Source organism: Lontra canadensis, unplaced genomic scaffold (assembly GCF_010015895.1).
Source record: "Lontra canadensis isolate GAN:19392208 unplaced genomic scaffold, GSC_riverotter_1.0 scaffold14, whole genome shotgun sequence".
NCBI lineage: Eukaryota > Metazoa > Chordata > Mammalia > Carnivora > Mustelidae > Lontra > Lontra canadensis.
In genome coordinates this window covers 3145337-3167172 of record NW_022631008.1, presented here as the reverse complement: position 1 = coordinate 3167172, position 21836 = coordinate 3145337, and the positions used below count along the sequence as shown (strand labels likewise).

The window sequence follows — 21836 nt, the reverse complement described above, 5'->3', positions numbered from 1 at the left end:
TTTCTTTTTTTTTTTTTTCTTTCTGAACCTCTTTATATCCCCTTTCCCCCACCCCCCTCACGATTTGGGATCTCTTCTGATTTGGCTAAAGCATATTTTCCTGGGGTTGTTGCCACCCTTTTAGTATTTTACTTGTTCCTTCATATACTCTTATCTGGACAAAATGACAAGGCAGAAAAATTCCCAAAAAAAAGAACAAGAGGCAGTACCAAAGGCCAGGGACCTAATCAATACAGACATTGGTAATATGTCAGATCTAGAGTTCAGAATGACAATTCTCAAGGTTCTAGCCGGGCTCGAAAAAAGCATGGAAGATATTAGAGAAACCCTCTCAGGAGATATAAAAGCCCTTTCTGGAGAAATAAAAGAACTAAAATCTAATCAAGTTGAAATCAAAAAAGCTATTAATGGGGTGCAATCAAAAATGGAGGCTCTCACTGCTAGGATAAATGAGGCAGAAGAAAGAATTAGTGATATAGAAGACCAAATGACAGAGAATAAAGAAGCTGAGCAAAAGAGGGACAAACAGCTACTGGACCACGAGGGCAGAATTCGAGAGATAAGTGACACCATAAGACGAAACAACATTAGAATAATTGGGATTCCAGAAGAAGAAGAAAGAGAGAGGGGAACAGAAGGTATATTGGAGAGAATTATTGGAGAGAATTTCCCCAATATGGCAAAAGGAACAAACATTAAAATCCAGGAGGTTCAGAGAACCCCCCTCAAAATCAATAAGAATAGGTCCACACCCCGTCACCTAATACTCAAATTTACAAGTCTTAGTGACAAAGAGAAAATCCTGAAAGCAGCCCGGGAAAAGAAGTCTGTAACATACAATGGTAAAAATATTAGATTGGCAGCAGACTTATCCACAGAGACCTGGCAGGCCAGAAAGAGCTGGCATGATATATTCAGAGTACTAAACGAGAAAAACATGCAGCCAAGAATACTATATCCAGCTAGGCTATCATTAAAAATAGAAGGAGAGATTAAAAGCTTCCAGGGCAAACAAAAACTGAAAGAATTTGCAAACACCAAACCAGCTCTACAGGAAATATTGAAAGGGGTCCTCTAAGCAAAGAGAGAGCCTAAAAGTAGATCAGAAAGGAACAGAAACAATATACAGTAACAGTCACCTTACAGGCAATACAATGGCACTAAATTCATATCTCTCAATAGTTACCCTGAATGTTAATGGGCTAAATGCCCCAATCAAAAGACACAGGGTATCAGAATGGATAAAAAAACAAAACCCATCTATATGTTGCCTACAAGAAACTCATTTTAAACCCGAAGACACTTTCAGATTTAAAGTGAGGGGGTGGAAAACAATTTACCATGCTAATGGACATCAGAAGAAAGCAGGAGTGGCAATCCTTATATCAGATCAATTAGATTTTAAGCCAAAGACTATAATAAGAGATGAGGAAGGACACTATATCATACTCAAAAGATCTGTCCAACAAGAAGATCTAACAATTTTAAATATCTATGCCCCTAACATGGGAGTAGCCAACTATATAAACCAATTAACAACAAAATCAAAGAAACACATCAACAATAATACAATAATAGTAGGGGACTTTAACACTCCCCTCACTGGAATGGACAGATCATCCAAGCAAAAGATCAACAAGGAAATAAAGGCCTTAAATGACACACTGGACCAGATGGATATCACAGATATATTCAGAACATTTCATCCCAAAGCAACAGAATACACATTCTTCTCTAGTGCACAGGGAACATTCTCCAGAATAGATCACATCCTCGGTCCTAAATCAGGTCTCAACCGGTATCAAAAGATTGGGATCATTCCCTGCATATTTTCAGACCACAATGCTCTGAAGCTAGAACTCAATCACAACAGGAAATTTGGAAAGAACCCAAATACATGGAGACTAAACAGCATCCTTCTAAAGAATGAATGGGTCAACCAGGAAATTAAAGAAGAATTGAAAAAATTCATGGAAACAAATGATAATGAAAATACAACGGTTCAAAATCTGTGGGACACAACAAAGGCAGTCCTGAGAGGAAAATATATAGCGGTACAAGCCTTTCTCAAGAAACAAGAAAGGTCTCAGGTACACAACCTAACCCTACACCTAAAGGAGCTGGAGAAAGAACAAGAAAGAAACCCTAAACCAGCAGGAGAAGAGAAATCATAAAGATCAGAGCAGAAATCAATGAAATAGAAACCAAAAAAACAATAGAACAAATCAACGAAACTAGGAGCTGGTTCTTTGAAAGAATTAATAAGATTGATAAACCCCTGGCCAGACTTATCAAAAAGAAAAGAGAAAGGACCCAAATAAATGAAATCACAAGTGAAGGAGGAGAGATCACAACTAACACCAAAGAAATACAGACAATCATAAGAACATATTATGAGCAACTCTATGCCAACAAATTTGACAATCTGGAAGAAATGGATGCATTCCTAGAGACATATAAACTACCACAACTTAACCAGGAAGAAATAGAAAGCCTGAACAGACCCATAACCAGTAAGGAGATTGAAACAGTCATCAAAAATCTCCAAACAAACAAAAGCCCAGGGCCAGACGGCTTCCCGGGGGAATTCTACCAAACATTTAAAGAAGAACTAACTCCTATTCTCCTCAAACTGTTCCAAAAAATAGAAATGGAAGGAAAACTTCCAAACTCATTTTATGAGGCCAGCATCACCTTGATCCCCAAACCAGACAAGGATCCCATCAAAAAAGAGAACTACAGACCAATATCCTTGATGAACACAGATGCAAAAATTCTCACCAAAATACTAGCCAATAGGATTCAACAGTACATTAAAAGGATTATTCACCACGACCAAGTGGGATTTATTCCAGGGCTGCAAGGTTGGTTCAACATCCGCAAATCAATCAATGTGATACAACACATTAATAAAAGAAAGAACAAGAACCATATGATACTCTCCATAGATGCTGAAAAAGCATTTGACAAAGTACAGCATCCCTTCCTGATCAAAACTCTTCAAAGTGTAGGGATAGAGGGCACATACCTCAATGTTATCAAAGCCATCTATGAAAAACCCATCGCAAATATCATTCTCAATGGAGAAAAACTGAAAGCATTTCCGCTAAGGTCAGGAACACGGCAGGGATGTCCGTTATCACCACTGCTATTCAACATAGTACTAGAAGTCCTAGCCTCAGCAATCAGACAACAGAAAGAAATTAAAGGCATCCAAATCGGCAAAGAAGAAGTCAAACTATCACTCTTTGCAGATGATATGATACTATATGTGGAAAACCCAAAAGACTCCACTCCAAAACTGCTAGAACTGGTACAGGAATTCAGTAAAGTGTCAGGATATAAAATCAATGCACAGAAATCAGTTGCATTTCTCTACACCAACAACAAGACAGAAGAAAGAGAAATTAAGGAGTCAATCCCATTTACAATTGCACCCAAAACTATAAGATACCTAGGAATAAACCTAACCAAAGAGACTAAGAATCTATATACAGAAAACTATAAAGTACTCATGAAAGAAATTGAGGAAGACACAAAGAAATGGAAAAATGTTCCATGCTCCTGGATTGGAAGAATAAATATTGTGAAAATGTCTATGCTACCTAAAGTAATCTACACATTTAATGCAATTCCTATCAAAGTACCATCCATTTTTTTCAAAGAAATGGAACAAATAATCCTAAAATTTATATGGAACCAGAAAAGACCACGAATAGCCAAAGGAATATTGAAAAAGAAAGCCAAAGTTGGTGGCGTCACAATTCCGGACTTCAAGCTCTATTACAAAGCTGTCATCATCAAGACAGCATGGTACTGGCACAAAAACAGACACATAGATCAATGGAACAGACCAGAGAGCCCAGAAATAGACCCTCAACTCTATGGTCAACTAATCTTCGACAAAGCAGGAAAGAATGTCCAATGGAAAAAAGACAGCCTCTTTAATCAATGATCTTGGGATAATTGGATAGCCACATGTAGAAAAATGAAATTGGACCATTTCCTTACACCACACACGAAAATAGACTCAAAATGGATGAAGGACCTCAATGTGAGAAAGGAATCCATCAAAATCCTTGAGGAGAACACAGGCAGCAACCTCTTCGACCTCAGCCACAGCACCATCTTCCTAGGAACATCGCCAAAGGCAAGGGAAGCAAGGGCAAAAATGAACTATTGGGATTTTATCAAGATCAAAAGCTTTTGCACAGCAAAGGAAACAGTTCACAAAACCAAAAGACAACTGACAAAATGGGAGAAGATATTTGCAAACAACATATCAGATAAAGGGCTAGTGTCCAGAATCTATAAAGAACTTAGCAAACTCAACACCCAAAGAACAAATAATCCAATCAAGAAATGGGCAGAAGACATGAACAGACATTTCTGCAAAGGAGACATCCAGATGGCCAACAGACACATGAAAAAGTGCTCCATATCGCTCGGCATCAGGGAAATACAAATCAAAACCACAATGAGATACCACCTCACACCAGTCAGAATGGCTAAAATTAACAAGTCCGGAAATGACAGATGCTGGCGAGGATGCGGAGAAAGGGGAACCCTCCTACACTGTTGGTGGGAATGCAAACTGGTGCAACCACTCTGGAAAACAGCATGGAGGTTCCTCAAAATGTTGAAAATAGAACTACCCTATGACCCAGCAATTGCACTGCTGGGTATTTACCCTATAAAGATACAAATGCAGTGATCCGAAGGGGCACGTGCACCCGAATGTTTATAGCAGCAATGTCTACAATAGCCAAACTATGGAAAGAACCTAGATGTCCATCAACAGATGAATGGATAAAGAAGATGTGGTATCTATACACAATGGAATACTATGCAGCCATCAAAAGAAATGAAATCTTGCCATTTGCGACGACGTGGATGGAACTAGAGGGTATCATGCTTAGCGAAATAAGTCAGTCGGAGAAAGACAACTATCATATGATCTCCCTGATATGAGGGAGAGGAGATGCAACATGGGGGTTAAGGGGGTAGGAGAAGAGTAAATGAAGCAAGATGGGATTGGGAGGGAGATAAACCATAAGTGACTCTTAATCTCACAAAACAAACTGAGGGTTGCTGCGGGGAGGGGGTTTGGGAGAGGGGGGTTATTATGGACATTGGGGAGGGATGTGCTATGGTGAGTGTGGTGAAGTGTGTAAACCTGGCAATTCACAGACCTGTACCCCTGGGGGGGAAAAGATATATGTTTATAAAAAATAAAATTTTTAAAAAAAAAAAGAATCATTCAGCACAATATGTAGGGATTTATTCTAGCGATGCAAGGATGGTTGAGCATCTTCAACATGAGACACCACATTAACAAAGGAAAAGATAAAAATCATATAATCTCAGCAGATATCAGTCAAAAAAGCATTTAACAAAGCTCAACATAAATTCATGATAAAAATTCTCAACACCCTGGCTACAGAGGGAACATAACATAATAAAGGCTACATACAACAAAATCCATAGCTAACATGATGCTGCTCTGTGGTGAAAAACAAAGCTTTTTCATGATTTGGTACAAGGATGTCCACTCTCACTGCCTTTACTCAAGATAGTACTGGAATTCATAGGCACAATAATCAGACAAATAAAAAGCAGGGGCGCCTGGGTGGCTCAGTGGGTTAAAGCCTCTGCCTTTGGCTCAGGTCATGATCTCAGGGTCCTGGGATCAAGCCCCACATCGAGCTCTCTTCCCGGCAGGTAGCCTGCTTCCCCTCTCTCTCTCTGCCTGCCTTTCTGCCTACTTGTGATCTCTGTCTGTGAAAAAAATAAATCTTTAAAAAAAAAAAAAAGAAAGAAAGAAATAGCATACAAATTGATAAGGAAATACAACTGTTGCTATTTACAGATAGTATGATACTGTATATTGAAAACCCTACAGACTCCACAAAAAAATCAGAATAAATGAGTTCAGTAAAGTCGCAGCATACAGACATCTGTTGCATTTCTGTATACTAAAAAGCAAAAATAAATTAAGACAATCACTTTATAACTGCATCAAAAAGAATAAAATATGTAGGAGTAAGTTTAACCTAAGGGTTAATAGACCTGTACTCTGATAATTCTAAGACCTAGTTGAAGGAAATTGAAGGTGGCACAATCAATGGAAAGATACACCATACTCATGAATTGGAAGAATATTGTTCAGATGTTCATAGTACCCAAAAGCAGTCTGCAGGTTCAGTGCAATCCCTATCAAAATACCAACAATAGCATTTTTCATAGAACTAGAATAAATATTCCTCAAGTTTATATGGAATCACAAAGGACCCCGAGTAGCCAAAGCTGGAGGTATCACACGCCCAGTTTTCCAACTGTACTACAAAGCTACAGTAATGAAAACAGTATAGGACTGGCAGAAAAACATACAGATCAATGAACAGAATAGAAAGCCCAGAAATAAACCCACACTTATGTAGTCGATTAATCTATGCATAAAGGAGTCAAGAATACACAATGAAGATGAGACTGTCTCTTCAATAAATGGTGCTAGAAAAACTGAATGGCTGCATGCAAAAGAATGAAATTGGACCACTATCTTACACCATATACAAAAAAAAAAAAAAAAAAAAACAACCCTCTAAATGGATTAAGACCTAAATGTAAGACCTGAAACCATAAAACTACAAAAAACAAATAGTAAACTCTTGGAATCAGTCTTGGCAATTTTTTTTTTTTTATATGTCTCCTCAGACATCAATAGATCATCCAGACAGAAAACTTTAAGGAAACATTGGCTGAAACAACACATTAGGTGAGATGGAATTAACATATACAGAACATTCCATCCAAAAGTAGTAATACACATTTTTAAACACACATGGAACATTTTCCAGGATGGATCACATAATCGGCCATGAAACAGTCTTAATAAATTGAAGACTGAAGTGTCAGGCCAATTTCCCCAAACAGGAGGATATGAAACTAGACATCAATTACAAGGGGAAAAAATGGAAAATTCACAAATGTGTGTAATGAAACCAAATTAAGCAACCAATAGGTTGAAGAACAAGTCGACAGAGAAATATAAAAATATTTTGAGGGCACCTGGGTGGCTCAGTGGGTTAAGCCTCTGCCTTCGGCTCAGGTCATGATCTCAGGGTCCTGGGATCAAGGCCCGCATCTGGCTCTCTGCTTGGCAGGGAGCCTGCTTCCTTTCTCTCTCTCTCTGCCTGCCTCTCTGCCTACTTGTGATCTGTCAAATAAATGAATTAAAAAAAAAAAAAAAAAAAAAAAAAACTTAAAAAAAATAAAAAGAAAAAAATATTTTGAGACAGTTGAAAATGGAAACACAGTATACCAAAACTTAGGGGATGCACCAAAAATAGTTTTAAGAGGGAAGTTCATAGCATTAAGTGCCTGTGTCAAGAAACAAGATTTCAAATAGACAGCTTTACACCTCAAGGAACTAGAGAATAAAGGAAGCCCAAAGATGGCAAAATTAAGGAAATAACAAAGATCAGAGCAGGAATAAAGACTAAAAAGATCAAAAGAGACTAAGAGCTCATTCTTTGTAAAGATAAAATTAGCAAGCCTTTAGCTAGACTAAGCAAGAAAAGAGAGAAAACTAAAATAAATGTAATCAAAATGAAAGAGGAGACATTACAGCTGATAACACAGAAATACAAAGGATGAGACTGGTATGAATAATTGTACAACAAATTGGACAACCTAGGAGAAATGGATAAATTTCTAGGAACATAAAATTTACCAAAAGGCATCATGAAGAAATAGAAGATCGAAAAAGACTGATTACTAGTAAGGAGATTGAATTAGTAATCAAAAACATCCCGACAAAGTTCAGGACCAGAGGGCTTTGCTGGTGAGTTCTAAAAATACGTAACGAAGAAGCAGTACCAGTGCTTCTCAAACATTTGCAAACAATAAAAGAGGAGGAAACTCTTCAAACTTATTTTTGCAGGGCCAGCATTACCCTGGTACCAAAACCGTGCAAGAAAACACTGGTCAATGTCCCTCGTGTACATAGATGTAAAAATCATGAACAAATTAAGTCAAATTCAGCAATGTTATAAGAGGATCATATACCATCAAGTTGTATTTATTCCAGAGATACAAGGATGGTTTCCCATCCACAAATCAGTGTGATATACCTCATTAACAAAATGAAGAGTAAAAATCATAAGATGATCTCCATAAATGCAAAAAAAGTATTTAACAAAATTCAACATCTTTTCCTAATAGAAACTGAACAAACAAAATATAGAGGGAATGTACCTTGACATAATAAAATCCACACTCATTGGTGAAAAGCTGAAAGCTTTTCCTTTAAGATCACAAACAAGGAGCACCTGGGTGGTTCAGTGGATTAAGCCTCTTACTTTGGGCTCAGGTCATGATCTCAGGGCCTGGGGAGCCCTGCATCAGGCTCTCTGCTCACCAGGGAGCCTCCTTCCCCCTTCTCTCTCTGCCTACTTATGATCTTATTCTCTCTGTCAAATAAATAAATAAGATCTTAAAAAAAAAAAACAACACACACACAAACAAGACAAGGATGCATTAGTCGAGAAATAAAATGTCCCCTAATTGCAAAAGAAGTAAAACTATCACTCTTTGCAAATGACATGATAAGATATATAAGAAACCCTAAAGACTTTACAAAAACACTGTTAGAACTAAAGCAAATTCAGTAAAGTTGCAGAATACAAAACCAATATACAGAAATCTGTTGCATTCCTATACACAATAAACTATCTGAAAATTTTAAAAGTCAATCTTAAAAATTCTTAAGTGCTATATGCATAGATAAATAGAATAGGTTGTTTTTGGAGGCAGAGCATGGCATGTAGGCAAGATGTGTGTAGGGAGAAAAGGTAAAAACTGTTGTAAAATAAACAAGTTAAAGGGGTGTAATGTACAGTGTGGTGACTCTAGTTAATACAATAAATTGTATATCTGAAAGCTGTTAAAGAGTAGATCTCAAAAGTTCTTACTAGGAAACACATTTGGTAACTAATGTAGGACCTTTTCACAGCATATGCAAATGTCAATCATTATGTCGTACACAATACAATAAACATAAAAAGCTAGTTAGGTTCATTACCACTAGACTGCCTTAAAATAAATGCTAAATGGAATTTGTCAGGTGGAAATAAAAGGAAATCAATTAACATCATAAAAACATATAAATGGTGTTAAAAACTCAGTGGTAAATAGTCAGATTGACCAAAATTGTAATGGTGCTTCCTAATTCATTTACAATTCTAAGTTAAAACAGTTTTTACTGTATGTGAAAAAACAAGGCATACTAAAAAATAACTGCAACTACCCTAATTTATTGTATACAAAACATAAGAAACATTAATTTTAACATCAGTAACGTGAAGTTGGGGAGGGTCGGAATGAAAATGTAAAGTTTATGTATACTATCAAAATTAACTTAAAATAGATTGTTAAAAATAAATCACATTTTCTGTAAGCTTCATTTTAACCACAAAATAAAAACCTGTACAAATTACAGAAAAGATTATGATAAAGGAGTCAAAGTATACAACTATAAAAAGCCATCACATCACAAAAGATGACTGCAAGATGTAAGAAGCAAGGAACATAAGATCTAGAAAACAGTCAGAAGGGAACAAAATGTCAATAGTAATTCCTTATCTATCAGTAGTTCCTTTAAATGTAAATGGATTAAATTCTCCATTCAAACTACAGAATTGCCAAATGGATGAAATATAGTCCAAATAATATGCCACCTAAAAAAAAGACTTTGGCTTTAAAACCAGCATAGACTGATGAGTGAAGGGATAGAAAAAGTATTTCAGTCAAATGGTAACCAACAGAAATCAGGAGTAGCTGTAGTTATATCACATAAAATAGATTATAAGCTTAAAAATCTCCAAAAGAGACAGAGGTAATTATGTGATCATATAATGATAAAAGGGTCAGTCCATCAAGATATTATCAGTTGTAAATATGTATGCATCCAACATCAGAGCACCTAAATAGATATGACAACCACTAACAATAACTAAAAGAAATAAACAGCAATACAATGACAGGAGACTTTTTTTTTTTAAGATTTTCTTTATTTATTTGACAGAGAGCGATCACATGTAGGCAGAGAGGCAGGCAGAGAGCGAGGAAACAGGCTCCCTGCTGAGTAGAGAGCCCAATGAGGGACTGAATCCCAGGACCTTGAGATCATGACCTGAGCCGAAGGCAGAGGCTTAACCCACTGAGCCACCCAGGCGTCCCGATTGGAGACTTTAATACATCACGCTTACCAGTGGATAGGTCATCCAAGCAATCAATAAGGAAACTGTGGGTTTTAAACAGTGCTATAGACAAAATGGACATACATAGTACAATCCCTCCAACAACAGCAAAATACACATTCTTTGCAGGCACACAAAATTTTCTAGGATACCTAATATAGTAGGTGATAAAGTAAATCTTAGCAAATTTAAGATTGAAATCATAGCAAGTATGTTTTCTGACCACAATGATAGGAAACTAGAAATCAATACTAAAAACTGGAAAATTAACGAATACATAGAAGTTCAACAACATACCTTAACCAGATCAAATAAGATACTAAAAGTGAAATCAAAAAAATATCTTGAGATGATTGGAAACACAGCATATCAAGACTTATGGGTAGCAGCAAAAGCAGTTCTAAGAAGGAAGATTATAGTGTTAAATGCGTACATCAAGAAAAAGGTCTCAAACAACCCTACTTACCAGCATAAGGAACTAGAAAAAGAACAAAGTAAGCCCAAAGTTAGCAGAAGGAAAGAAGGATTAGAACAAAAATAAATGAAATGAAGCATAGGAAGACAATAGAAAAGATTAACAAAACTCTAGGAGTTGATACTTTGAAAAGATAAAATTGACAAACAAGGACTTAAAATTATAAATGGAAGAGGAGACATTACAGCTGATACCAGAAAAATACAAAGGATCGTAGGAAATTCCTGTGTACAACTAACTATATGCCAACAAACTGGACAACCTAGAAGAAACCAATAAATTGCTAGAAACATACAGCCTACCAAGACTGAATCACTAAGAAATAGAAAATAGGAATGGACCCATTACTAATAAGACAGAATCCATAATGAGAAGGCCAGGACCAATCAGTTGACTTTACCACATTTTGTTGTTGTTGTTGTTGTTGTTTTGTTTTAGAGAGAGTGCACAAGCATGGGGAGGGGCAGAGGGAGAAACGGGCTCCCCACTGAGCAAGGAGCCCAGTGCATGACTCTATTATGGGATCATTACCTGAGCTGAAAGTAGATGCTTAACCAACTGAGCCACCCAGCATCCTGATGATGACTTTTTAGAGGCACCACCAAAACCACAGTCCCCAGTGTCCCCCTTAGGACCCGATCCTAGGACCTTGAGATAATGACCTGAGCTGAAGGCAGACAGCCAACAGACTGAGCCACGCAGGCATCCCTCTACCACACTTTCAAAGAATTAATGCCAATCCTTCTCAAACTCTTCCAATAAGTAGAAAACGAGGGGACACTCCCAAGCTCATTTTCACAAAGCCAGCATTATCCTGATAAGAAAGCCAGATAAGGACACTACAAAAAAAACTATAGGCCAGCATCCCTGATAAAGATGTAAAATTTTTCCAAAATATTAACCAGATTCTACAGCACATTAAATGCCCATACACTATGATTAAGTGGGAGTCATCCCTTGGGAGACGAGGGTTCAACATATGCAAGTCAATAAATGTGATGCGTCACATTAATGACCAAAAATACAAATCCTAGGAGTATTTAAATAGATATGCAGAAAGAGCTTTTGACAAAATTCAGTATCTATTCATGATTTTTAAAAAAAAATCAACAAATCAGGTAAAAAAGGAATACCTTAACATAATAAAGGCATGGATTTATTTCTTGGCTCTTAACTGTTCCATTGGTCTATAGGTCTATTGTATATTTGAAAGTTACTAAGAAAGTAAATCTTAAGTTTTCATCACAAGGAAAAAATTTTTAAACTGAATGATGGATGTTAACTATCGTGGTAACCTTTGAACAGCGTCTGCATGTATCACAGTGTATGTGTGTGCACTTTCAACTTACACAATGTTATTTGTCAGTTATAGCAAAATAACTGGAAAAAAGTGGTTAAGTGCCAAATTTCAATAGAGGTCCAGAATTTTCAAAGTATGTTTAAACTTAGAATTGGAAATTCATCCAGCATTTTGTGTTTCCCTTAAATATTTACACAGTATTTCTCCAATGCTTTAAGAATTATGAAATTATCCTATAACCAGAGATTTATAAAAATTCTATTGCAGAGGTCCAACATATTTAATAGTCAGAAACACTGCTTTGTTGCCCTATCTAGTTGTTTTTATATGTCCAACTTTTTGTGGTTTGTAATACTTGTGACTAATGTTTCCCTTAGGGTAAGACCTTTTGAAATGATAAGAACTGTATTAGAAGTTACTGGACAGGGTACCCTCATTTCACAGTTGAAAAAATTCATCCACATGAGCAAGACGGTCTAGGGTGGTAGTTAAGAGCAGGGACTCTGAGGCCAGGGTGCTGACTCTGCCTCAAACCAGTTGTTTGTGAATCTAGGGCAAATTATTTTTTACTTAATCTGTGTCCCCATTTCCCTCCTGCTGAATGGGTATAAATATATAGAATTCACCTCCTCATGTATTAGCAGGATTAGATGAGTTAACATATGTACAATGTGTGTATATTTATCATTTCTCCTGCTATATGTGGGTGTATATTAGAACTATTTTGATTGCCCCTCAAGTGCTGGTCTTAAGAGGAACAATGGGGGGGGGGTGCTTTGGAACCATACCAAGGTATTAGAAATTTCTGATGCTTTAAAAATGGTACTTTTTAAAGTTTTGAGTGAGAGGGGAAAAAAACAATACTAAAGCTTCCTAACTCCCTATCAGAATTACAATTCCCCCTTCTTACCCTCTTCACCCACCAGCTTGTTGATTGACACAATGGGGCCCATTAGATAAGGCTCCCCGCTCCAGCTCCCTCCACTCCACCATAGTCAGCATTGTGCCACTTGAGCTCTTTGAGATGGTTAAATCTTCACCCCTACTGTGAACTGTGACAGTAATGTGAATTTTTTTCCCCCTCAGATAATACAGCAAACACACCAAGTAGTAGAAACTGAGCAAAACAAAGAAATTGAGAAATGGAAAAGACTTGCCCAGTTGAAGAATCGGGAATTGGACAAGTTCCGCACAGAATTAGACTCTATATTAGATGTTCTTCGAGAGCTGCACCGGCAGGGGGTGGTTGTGCCTGTGGCTTTTGCGGATGAAGTGAGTGCACCAGAGTATTACTAGAAGCTGGCATTTCCTAGGACCTCCTGGAAAGGCCTGAAGATGGAGGGTGAATGGGACTGTGCCACTCTCAGAAGGTGGCTTTCTAAAACAAGTGTTCCAGTGTGTGGCCAGGAAGGAAACAATGCAAAAGCCACATTTCACATTAAATTGCCCTAAATCAGTAGGGAAAAGCATTAATGCTGTATTTTACTGAAAATCATTAACCAGGCACATGTTAAGTAATTTATGGGCAAGTCCCTTTGTGTCAGATGATTAGAATGAGTGATATTAGTTGTAAAGGGTCTTAACTTATCGTCTAGATGTGGAAAGAAAAAAATTGCTCATATTCTGCCATTTTTGACTAAGTGTGTATTCTGAATCGTTGATGCCGGAAAAACAGCTCCTCTTTGTCCTGGAAACTTAAAGAAGAATGGGAGCACGGAGGTTTGGACAGTCACAGCGACAGTCCCCTGAGTAGCAGAGCTTCTGCAGTAACTGACAAGAATTAGAACTTTGTACAGCAACAGTGAATTCTCCATGTTCTCCCAGACTGCCACTTCTGCCTCTGAGTGCCTCATGTTTGCACCTGATTCAAGGTGCAAAATATAGTTCACATGTAATAGGGAAATTTGATTTCTTCATTGTTTCAATCTTCTATGCTTCTGTGTCTTAAATACTAGTCCTTTTTTATAAGTCTTAGATTATAAATGGAATATAACATCTTTATTTAAAAAGTAATATATGTTCATTAGAAAAATGAAAAGCATGCATAAAAGTAGCCAGATTAATTATTTTTTTATAATCCCCATTTCCAAAAGTAGATTGTGTATAAAATATTGGTAAGTTCAAGCTGTAGCCACCTTGTTTTTAAGTGTTCTAGCACTGTGCTGTCCTGTGGGAGTATAATATGAGGCACATGTAATTTTCAGTTTTCTTATAGCCACATTTAAAAAGATAAGAGGCAAATAAAATTAATTTGGTTAATTTATATTATCTAATATATCTAAAATGGCAATATAAAGCTTGAGTTCTGCATTTTTTTCCATACTTAGTCTCCAAAATCTGGTGTTTTACATTTATAGCACAACTCGATTTGCACTAGCCACATTCCAAGTGCTCATGACCGTAAGCCAGTAAGTGCAATTCTGAAATAATAAAGGGTGAAAGACTATAAAAGACAGGTGAAATAGATCTTGGTGAAATTATGGATAGCAAACATGAAATGTGGAAATTAAGTATAAGGAATTCAATTAATGTCTTAATGTTCAACATTTTTTATGTCCTTTAAGAGTGTGGAAAAAGCATTAATTAAAAGGAGCTATTTTTATGTGAAAGAATTTTAAGTTATAACATAAACTATTTTGGTTATTAAACTGAGTGTACTTTTGTATATTTTTTATCTGCAAACCTATTAATTTATTGCTACACCCATCCCTCCCTTTTGTCTGTCCATTAGCCATTCATTACAAGCACAAACGTGGTTGATTCTGAAACATCAGATATTCTATTAATATCAAAAAAATGCATCCTATTTTGATGAGGATTCTGTATTCTTTTGGAATAAGCGGTGCACGTACCAGGTGTTCAATACTGTTTACAGAGTAAAGATCCCTAAGTACTATAAGAATTATTAGTTACAACTATAAACCTCAGGAAACATACTCCATTCCTTAGTCATTGTCATGAAGGTCTAGGATGAGAACACAGAGATGGACAGCACTTAGGCTATCTTGAATAGGAAGGCTTTTTTTTTTTTTTTTTTTAAGACTTAAGGGCTTGGGGGGGGGGGGATGTCAAAGGGGGAGGGAGAAGCAGACACCCCACTGAGCACAGAAGCTGACACAGCTCCATCCCAGATGCTTAACTGACTGAGCCACCCAGGCATTCCTTGAATAGGAAGGCTTTCATGAAGTTCCAGAAATTATCAGTCCCTTCCTACCAATTCTATCCCCCTCACAATGTCATAAGGCACCTGCATCCAAGGGCAAGAACCTTATCAGGGTATAGCGCTTGCTGTTGACAAGCAGAGAGATTTCTGATTCAATCTGTTACTTTGAGCCATAACCACATCAACCCACCAAACTTGCGAATTACAGGCTTCAGTATTAGGGTCCCATTCTGTATTACAAATATCCTAGATTTGTGACTAAATGCCAAGATGGTGAAAACACTTCTTTTTCCCACCCATACTACTAAGGATGCTAATTAGGTCAGATCCACAGGCACATGATGTAACAGACGTAATCTCAGAATAAGACACTTTACAGTTACCTAGCTATTCACGCTATCCTGCTTTGAATAGCTCCTTAGCAATTAATGGTGAGAAGAGTGAAGTTTGAAAATTTTCCAAACTTCCCAAGTGACTGTAATTTTATTTTGGTATTCAGACCCATGAATTAGAGCCTTCCTTTCCAGTTTCTGTAGAAAAAGTCTAAAATGAAAAGCACATGGATTCTTTCTCAACACTTGTCCAGCCCTAATTAGTCTGTCTATGCCCCTGTAGTCTAAACCATAGTAGGTCCATTTGTCTCTAGGTTTGCTGAAAGCTTCAATCACAACCACATAAATAATACAAATAGAAGGAAACACATTTCCCACCCACACTCACTTTGTAGGATTGTTAAATGTTTGAAGAGTGGTATCAGAGGGGAAACTACTCTCTAAGAGGAAGGGAAGCATTAAGTTTCATCAGAACAAAATGAATCATTAGTAAATTCAGGAACAAGAGAAGCGGACCAAAAAAAAAAAAAAAAAAAAAAGGTAATTGTACCAGGTAAGCATCCCTGGAGCACAAAAGCAGAGAGGCAAGAATATAGCAGGAGTCTGACCCAGTGGAGCTACTTCCATTAAGCCTTCCCTGCACTTAAACCCTTAATGGTGGCTGCCAGTGGTCCCCACCTCAGGATACTGATATGACAATTAGAAAATCCTGATGCAGGGGACAGTAAATAGAAGAAAGAGACATGTTTGGTAGTGGGGTGGGTGGTTTTAACTCACCCCAGCTGCTGGCAGTAAGTGTAAATAACCACACATTTGCATGCCCAGGTCTTACCTGTTCAGCTCATTATTATGGTCACCTGCAAGGAGCCCTCGTAAGAGCCACCAGGTGCTCATTCCCCGTTTGGGATCAGACCCTTCACAGCAGCACAGTGCCTCATATCAGTACATTAATTGCCTTCTTTTGTCCCTTGACCATCTACAAATCCAACCCTCTCTAAGGTTCTGAGCCTAGATCTACACTCCACCACTCCCGACATAACAGGATAACAACTGGGCCTGCGTCTCCACCTTTTCTCTCTCCCGAGTGCTGCCTCCCCCTCATTCCCAGTTCCTGCTGGAATTACCCATTGTCCTCAAAGCAGTCAGCATGTTTGAAACCAGCTGCCCAATCCCCTGTGTTTCAGCGTTTCACCCACAGAGTTCTAAACTTTAAGCATTCTCAAATTTCAGTTTGGGGTGCGTTAAATTACCAAAGATTGGGCGGCTTAAACAACGAACACTCATTTCTCACTGTTCTGGAGGCTGGGGAGTCCAAGATCAAGGTGGCTGAGAGATGGTTTGCTTCCTGACCTGAAGTGGTCTGTCTGCTTGGATCCTCACAAGGTAGAAAGCTCTCGAGGGACTTCGTATAAATGCCCTAATCTCATTCATGATGGCACCCCACTTACCACCTCACCTAATCCCAATTACCTCCCAAAGGCCCGCTCTCCTAGTACCAGCACACGGAGGGGCTGGATTTCAAGATACGCCACATTCTGAAGAGACGCGAACATTTAGCCCGCACTGAAGAGTTCTCCTCAACATGTGGTCCTCCATCCTGTTGCCAGGTTCTTCAAAACAATGTTTCTATTGTCTTCTTCTATTCTAATGTCTCCTTCCATTCCCGTATTGTTGGGTCTCCAATGTTGGGTCCCTCAATAATGGGTCCGTGATTAAAGGAGCGAGACTGATACATAGCAAAGGTCAAGCAAAGCTTTATTTTGCGCCAAGCATCAAGAATCAAACCGACTATCAAACAGACCGGTTGGGGCCGCCCCTTACAGAGAGGACAACCCCTCCCTGCTTCCCAGACTAACTTTTATAGAGCAAAGGCCATGTGGTTGGGCCTGGCCACACACAGGTGGCCATTGAAGTTGTAACACACAGAGAAGGCTGCACAGTCCTGCTAGGTCACACATAAGTGACCAATTGAATTACAATTTACCCTAGTAGACATTTGAACCAGCCTATCACCTTGGTCAGAATTGACACCCAAAAGGTGCCCAAAGGGCGGGGCCCATACTCCTTGGTATCTAGGGAGACAGTATGCCCCCCTCCCACTGATCAGTTGTCTCCACCTGGCCTGACCCACCCTTGTATTTGGGCTTTGTTACCTGGAACTGGTTTCCGGCACTTGTTTTTAAGTAAGTGCCCCTGGGGGGGAGCAGGGTCAATTTAAGTTTTACAACAAAATGGCAGTTCAACCGGGGTGGGGCTGCTCTGGCTAAATAGGCCCTTACAGTATTTCCCACCACTGACCCGGTCACCATTTTACTCCTTCCTTTTCTCATAGAGGTTTAATTGACGCCTCTGCCCCTGTGCTCTCCTCACTCCAAATAGCCTGTAGAACAACAATGCCAGAGAGTTCTTCCTGAAACTCTCCTTCATGCATGCATACCTGCCTCCTGCATCAGCCAGTTGTTTTTCAGATGTAAATGTTAGAATCCTTACCCTAAGCCTCCAAGGCGCTCCTCACTGACCCAGCCTTCCTCTCCACACTCATCCCAGACTACTCTCTCACACAAATACTACCTATGCCAGTCTCCTGTGCCTGCAATTATCACAATTACCACAAACTAATGGCTTAAAACAGCACAGATTTATCATCTTACCGTTCTGTAGATCAGAGGTCCAACACAGTTCTTATTGAGCTAAAATCAAGGTATCAGCAGGGCTGCATTCCTTCTGGAGACTCTCGGAGGGAGGAAAGTTTGCTTGCTTTTTCCAGCCTTTCCTTCTCCTTTTCAACTTCTATTCCTTAGCTTTGCCCCCCTCCCTTCATCCTCACAGAACCTTGCATCTCTCTCTGAGCGTTCTTCCCTACCACTGACTCAAAACTCAGCTGGGAGACATTCTCTGCTTTTAAGGACCCTTAAGATTAGACTGGTCCCACCTGGACAATCCAGGATGCTCTTCCCATCTTCATTTCAGGATCCTTAACAATATCTGCAAAGTCCCTTTTGGCACGTAGAGGACGTGTACACCCCCCAGGTTAGTAGAGAGCGTGATTCTGCCTACCACACTCCTCTCATTCAAACCCATCTCCTAATGTAACCATGCCACATATGCTAACACCTTGGCTTATGTCCTCCTTTCCATTTGACCATCCTGTCCCCCACCACATCCTTTGCTCACTACACCAGGTTTTTACGACCACATTCTTCTCTAAACTGAACATATATTTGGCATCTGATGCCTGGTTATATTTCTCACTGTATACACACACATACACTCACATACACACCTCCCTGTCCATCTCTTTATTTTCCTAGGATCTCCTGGAGGAATCAGTTTTGTGATGAAAGTGATACCAATGACTCAAGAACTTTGATAAAGAAGGAATCATGGCAAAGCTGCCACAGAAATAGGCTGAGAAGTAAATAATTGCTCTAGTGTTTATGGAATCTAATAGTTCATTGTTGTTGTTTTAACTTTGTATCACTGTATTTCAGATTTTAATGTGAATTTTCTTTAACTACAAGCAAAGATTCTATTTTAGGAAAAAAAACGAAGGGGATTTCTATCTTCTAACAAATTGTCTACTAGCCTTTTAAACACATGATACTTTAAGCAACATTAGCGCTGTGCCACAAATAAACAGGATTTACATAATCTCACCAGGTGTCATGAATATGGAAAGACAAAGGGAGAAAAACCAAAAAGTCATTCATAAGTGTGAATTTGAACCTCATATTGCTCACAGGAGAAACCATTTTCCAAGGTGAGGATCACAGCGATGTAATGCCTGAGTGTGATGAGAAAGCTGATTTCCCTACTCATATAATTATGCTGCTAATTTCTTAGGTGCAAAAACAGTTTCCTCATTGTATTTGTTCCTAATAAGTATGGAACAGTTTAGACTCTACAAAATCAGACTAAATATATCCCCATACTGCCAGATCACTGGGCTTAATTTCCCCCATAAGGAGGAGATGATTATACTCCTAGAAAAATTCTTCCTGAGAATAATGGGCTTTCAGAGGGTAAGTTCCCTGCAGTGGAAGGCTAGAGGAGAGCCAGAAGGGATTAGTGGAAATAGCGTAGGTCTGAGTCAAGGCACTGCTGACCTAGGAGCCAAAGATATCATTGATATCCCTAAAGATATGACATTCACCCAGAAGTTCAATGATGGGGAGCATGTGAACTATAGATTAAGACACAGCTGCATAATTATCACAAGTCAACTAGAATGTGTTTCAACACTCAGACAGTATCCCATTGTTCTTTGAAAGTGCAGTACTGGCAATAGGAATAATGAAGCCTGAGAGAACTTAGAGATATGATAAAAAAAAAAATTCTAAATCTGCCGAACTCCTTAACAATATGCAGGAGATGAATAGATGTCTTCTGCAGATCTCTCTTAATGCGGGGTTCACTCCTGCAAAGTCTAAAGCTAGCTTTTTTCACCAGGGAGAGGGAACAAATCAAGATTCCTGACCTGGTGGGGTTTACTAGATGGCAGGAAATTTCAGATAAGTACACATAGCCAAATATGAATAAAAGTTATAAGAGTTATGAAGTGTGAGTGGATCATGGAAGAAAAAGAAATTCCTTTCACCTGGGATCTGGAAAGCTTTTTTTGGAAAATGTGGTTTTGAGGGAGTATCTTAAGGAATGGGTGAATTTTGGCAGAACGGGATATAAGAAAGGAAATTCCAAAAACTGATTCCAAAATTCATATAGAAATTCAAAGGACCCAAATAGCTACAACAACTTCAAGGAAGAAGAACAAAGTTGGAGGACTTACACTATCTGATTTCAACACTAATTATAAAGCTACAGTAATCAAGAAGTATGATTTAGCATAAAATAGGCAAATAGAACAATGCAACAGAACAGACTATCCAGAAATAAGCCAACACACGTACACGGACAACTGATTTTTAATAAAGGTGCAAAGGCAACTCAGTAAGAAAGGTTCTTTTCAACAAATAGTGCTGAAATAATTACATATCTTTTTTTTTTTAAGATTTTATTTATTTATTTGACAGAGATCACAAGTAGGCAGAGAAGCAGGCAGAGAGAGAGGAGGAAGCAGGCTCCCCGCCGAGCAGAGAGCCTGATGCGGGGCTCGATTCCAGGACCCTGGGATCATGACCTGAGCTAAAGGCAGAGGCTTTAACCCACTGAGCCACCCAGGTGCCCCAATAATTACATATCTTAATACAAAATATAAAAATAAAAGTTGAACTTAGATCCATACCTCACAACATACACAAAGATGAACTCAAAATGGATCATAGACCTTAATATAAAACTTCAAACTATAAAACTTATAGGAAATAAGATTAAATATTTATGACCTTAAATTTGATGACGATTTCTTTGACACAATGCCAAAACTATGACCTGTATTAAAAAGAATTGATAAATTGGACTGTATCATAATAAGTAACTTCTGTTCTTCTAAGACACTATCAAGCAAATGAAAAAGACACGCTATAGGCTGAGAGAAACTATTTGCAGTTCATATATCTGATAAAGGATTTATATTCATAAGAACTCTCAAAAGTCAATAAAGAAACAAACATCCCTATTTAAGACAATGGGCCAAAGACATGAAAAGAGATTTTACCAAAGGTAGAAGTTTTCAGATGACACAAATAAATAGGAAATTTCAAGCCAGAATGGTAAGTTTGTGAGCTAATGCCACAGCACCCTGGGGGACAGGGTTTTAAGGTGCATCATGAAGTGGATTAAAATATCCATTCAGAAAAAAGGGTTTCATACAAGATGTAGAGACCCCTTCCTGCTTTACAAGACACTCACTGAAAGACAAGAAACTCCATACACTGACAGAGGAAAGGGATGAAGAAACCGGTTCTACCAGGGTCTCTAAGACAACAAAGGCTCTCTGAAAACATCTGAACTCCAAGCTCCTGCTTCATGTGGAGGTGGGATCCAAATTCATACTCCATTTAAGAGGCAAAAATCCCCAAGCAAAAATTCAAAAATAGCATAATTCTAGATTGATCAAATCACTTAGGGCTTAAGGATAAGGAACACAAACATAAACTTGTTCTCTAGGAGAATTTTTATAAAACCAGGGTGTGTGGGACAATCAATCATAGGAAAAAAATAATAATGAAAGGAATCTCATGCAACTGCACGCGCACACACACACACACACACACACACCAAAGAACAGCTGGAAACAATTGGCAGCAAGAAGTAGCAAATCCAAAAAAACCCCAGGGTGATTAGTATTCCCAAGCCTGAAGTTATGAAACAACCTAAAAGAGAGTATAAAATGAGTATGGCTGAATCA

The 21836-nt window shown here is 38.3% G+C and overlaps 1 protein-coding gene across 3 annotated transcripts in view; it reads left to right on the top strand.

Annotated features, from left to right (window-relative positions):
* CEP162 (centrosomal protein 162) overlaps positions 1–14682 on the top strand; it is a 109355-nt gene extending 94673 nt beyond the window's left edge. For all 3 annotated transcript variants that reach the window (XM_032858048.1, XM_032858049.1, XM_032858047.1), the window contains exon 27: positions 13121–14682. In XM_032858048.1, coding sequence (XP_032713939.1) covers positions 13121–13330 — 210 coding nt within the window. In that variant the 3' untranslated portion in view covers positions 13331–14682. The remainder of the gene's footprint in view (positions 1–13120) is intronic.
* The last annotated feature ends 7154 nt before the right edge of the window (positions 14683–21836 follow it).